Source organism: Ceratotherium simum, chromosome 34 (assembly GCF_057802395.1).
Source record: "Ceratotherium simum simum isolate JZ-2026a chromosome 34, ASM5780239v1, whole genome shotgun sequence".
Lineage (NCBI taxonomy): Eukaryota > Metazoa > Chordata > Mammalia > Perissodactyla > Rhinocerotidae > Ceratotherium > Ceratotherium simum.
Window position 1 is genome coordinate 19,046,281 of NC_141933.1, and position 2,966 is coordinate 19,049,246.

The 2,966-nt window shown below is 39.2% G+C and overlaps 1 protein-coding gene across 1 annotated transcript; it reads right to left on the reverse strand.

Moving 5' to 3' along the window:
- Positions 1-256: 256 nt before the first annotated feature.
- Positions 257-1,384, reverse strand: LOC101399794 (olfactory receptor 5W2-like). The gene has a single exon (XM_004443758.3). It carries the CDS (start codon positions 1,382-1,384, stop codon positions 446-448), a length of 939 nt encoding a protein of 312 aa, XP_004443815.2. The 3' UTR covers positions 257-445.
- Positions 1,385-2,966: the final 1,582 nt, after the last annotated feature.

Consider the following 2,966-nt stretch of genomic DNA (forward strand, 5'->3'; position numbering starts at 1 on the left):
TTTGAAGAAGACGACGAAGGTTGGCGCTGTGCTAACATCTGTTGCCAATCTTCCTCTTTTTCTTTTTTCTCCCCAAAGTCCCAGTGCATAGTTGTGTATCATAGTTATAGAGTTGTAGCTCTTCTATGTGGGAAGCCGCCTCAGCATGGCTTGATGAGTAGTAAGTAGGTCTGCACCCAGGATCCAAACCAGTAAACCCCGGGCCGCTGAAGTGGAACGCGCAAACTCAACTGCTATGCCACTAGGCTGGCCCCAGCACTCTTTCTTAGTTTTCAGAGAAGATTAAGGTAAATAACGACTGCTCCCTACACTCGATTTAGACACATGATAACTAATAAACAATTTCTAGAAGGTGTATTAGTGAGACTATAGAAATGTATGTCCAAGTACCTGAACTTTAGCTCTCAGAATCTTTAAATAAACACTATTGGATGAAAACACAGTTTCACTCAGAACATAATTTAGTGTCAATTGCTTCTTTCAGGGCACCTTTCACATCCTTATTCCTTAAGCTGTAAATCAGTGGGTTTAACATAGGGATGACAACTGTGTAGAAAACAGAGGCCATTTTGTCCGTGTCCATGGAGTAACTCGAACTGGGTCGGAAATACATGAACAGGAGTGTGCCATGAAATATAGCCACAGTCGTTAAGTGGGAGGCACATGTGGAGAAGGCTTTGCGTCTGCCCTCAGCTGAGTTCATTCTAAGGATGGTGGTCATGATGTAGCTGTAGGAGAGGAGGACAGTGACAATGCTGGACCCCACAACACAGCCAATGAAAGTGAACATCATCATTTCATTGATGGATGTATCTGAGGTGGACAGGGCTAGTAAGGGTGGGATGTCACAGAAAAAGTGATTGATGATATTGGAATTACAGAATGACAATCGAAATGTGCAACAGGTGTGAATTGCTGAATCTACCAAGCCGACAACGTAAACAAAGGCCACTAGCTGGGTACAGACTCTCCTGGACATGACAATTGTATAAAGAAGTGGATTGCAAATGGCTACATAACGGTCATATGCCATGACAGCCAACATGAGACATTCCACATCTGCAAAGACCCCAAACAAGTACATCTGAATGGCACATAAACTAAATGGAATTCTCTTTTCCTCAGATAAGAAATCAGCCAGCATCTTGGGAGAGACAGTGGAGGAGTAGCAGACATCACAGAATGACAGATTGCTCAGGAAATAATACATGGGCGTGTGGAGTCTGTGCTCCATCTTGATCAGCAGGATCATCCCTAGATTGGCAATCACAGTGAGGCCATAAACCAGCAGAAAGAGCACAAAGAGCCCCTGCTGCACCTCCTGTCTGTCAGAAAGTCCTAGAAGTATGAAATCAGTGAACACAGTGCAGTTCTCAACAGCCATCACTCGGGTCTGGAAATCCCTGGTTGTGAAGCAATGAAATGGAAGTGGAGGGTAACATCATCTTACTATCTTAATAGTTAAACTGCTCGTCCTTTCTCTTTTTCAGTAACTAGAAAAAGAGATAAACAATGCTAAGTCTGCTTTAGGTAAACTGACTCTCCAGGAATTATATCCAATTTAATATAAATCAATAGAATGATAATGATAATAATATTGCCTACATTTGTAGAGCACTGTAGAGAGTTTGTGGGATAATTTCATCAAAATTAAATCATGTTGTTTCCATACCAACCTAAGTAGTATTTATGATCATTTTTGCTACTTTTTTCTAATATTAAGATTTGACATCCTCAGAGTCCAGGCAACAGTTCTTGCAATTAGTTGTTCCCGATAGCTCATGTCTTCTCACAAGTTTGTTCTTTTTTTTCAGTGTTGTAGGAATGTTGTTATGTGCTGTAATAGAGGAGCATATTTAAGTGAGAGATTCAGGTAATGAATATATTCATGTGTTATTCCCCCATAATACACTGTTGTAGAATAGGCAGAGCTATGGCAGGTTCCTTGATGTAAAATGCCTCCACTTCTTTGTTAATCCCTCAGGTCTATAAAGTCTTAATAAACAAGGGATAGAGATAGTCTGTGATCAAGGACCCACTGGATATATTCACCAGCAGATCAGATGTCTAAAATACATGATATCGTGTGTCCACAGTCCCATGACGTCAGAGAGGGTCATGTCTGAACTGTGCTCCCATCCCAACCCCTAGAAACTGTAATATTGTTTTATTGTTTTCTTTAATCCCTGTTTCTCTTGAGTATCTCTGAAATCTGCCTTCTGCTGGTTTAAAAGAGATGGTGGTCCTTGGGAAGCCAATTGAATTCTCTGTTCCACTGCTATATTTTACCCAAACCAATTATGTTGTATATAATGTCATACAGGACCTCCTCTGTTCCATGAGGATGTAAGAAAAGTAGAGTTAGGGGTAGATGAGGAACAGAAAAAGAATATATGAAGAATGATCTAGTGATTGATGTGCAGCTCTCCAAACCTTTGGCCTAAATTTGGTTAAATATCTGTCCCTGTAGATACAGCATTTAAAAAAAATGTTTTCCTTTAAAACTAAAAATATTTTTAAAAATATATAAAAGAGCAGGGAAAGATTTAAAACAATAAAAAATGTCCAGCTACCTTCAGAAAGCACACTTGCATTTTATTATTTTCCCCAGCTGTTCTATGTATATGCGAATTTAAAATTAACAGATAAAGTAATTAAAATAAAAGTTGTAGAATATTTCATATCCTCCTTTTCTTTCATAATATGCTTACAGTCAAAAAAGGAAAAAAGAACTAAAGAAGTATAAATTATAAATCAGAGAAACAACAAAAAATATTAGTACCTGGCCCAGAACTACTGACTCCTCTGTTGCCTGCAGTTCTGTCTACAGGAGGTTCAGCATCGTCTCCTGACTGACCTGGGTTATATAACCATGTTTGTGTTTGGTCCCTGGGTGTTGAACACTTGGTCACTTAGGAATAAGTGACAGATATGATAATATGGCTTATCATCTGATGTTTTGTATA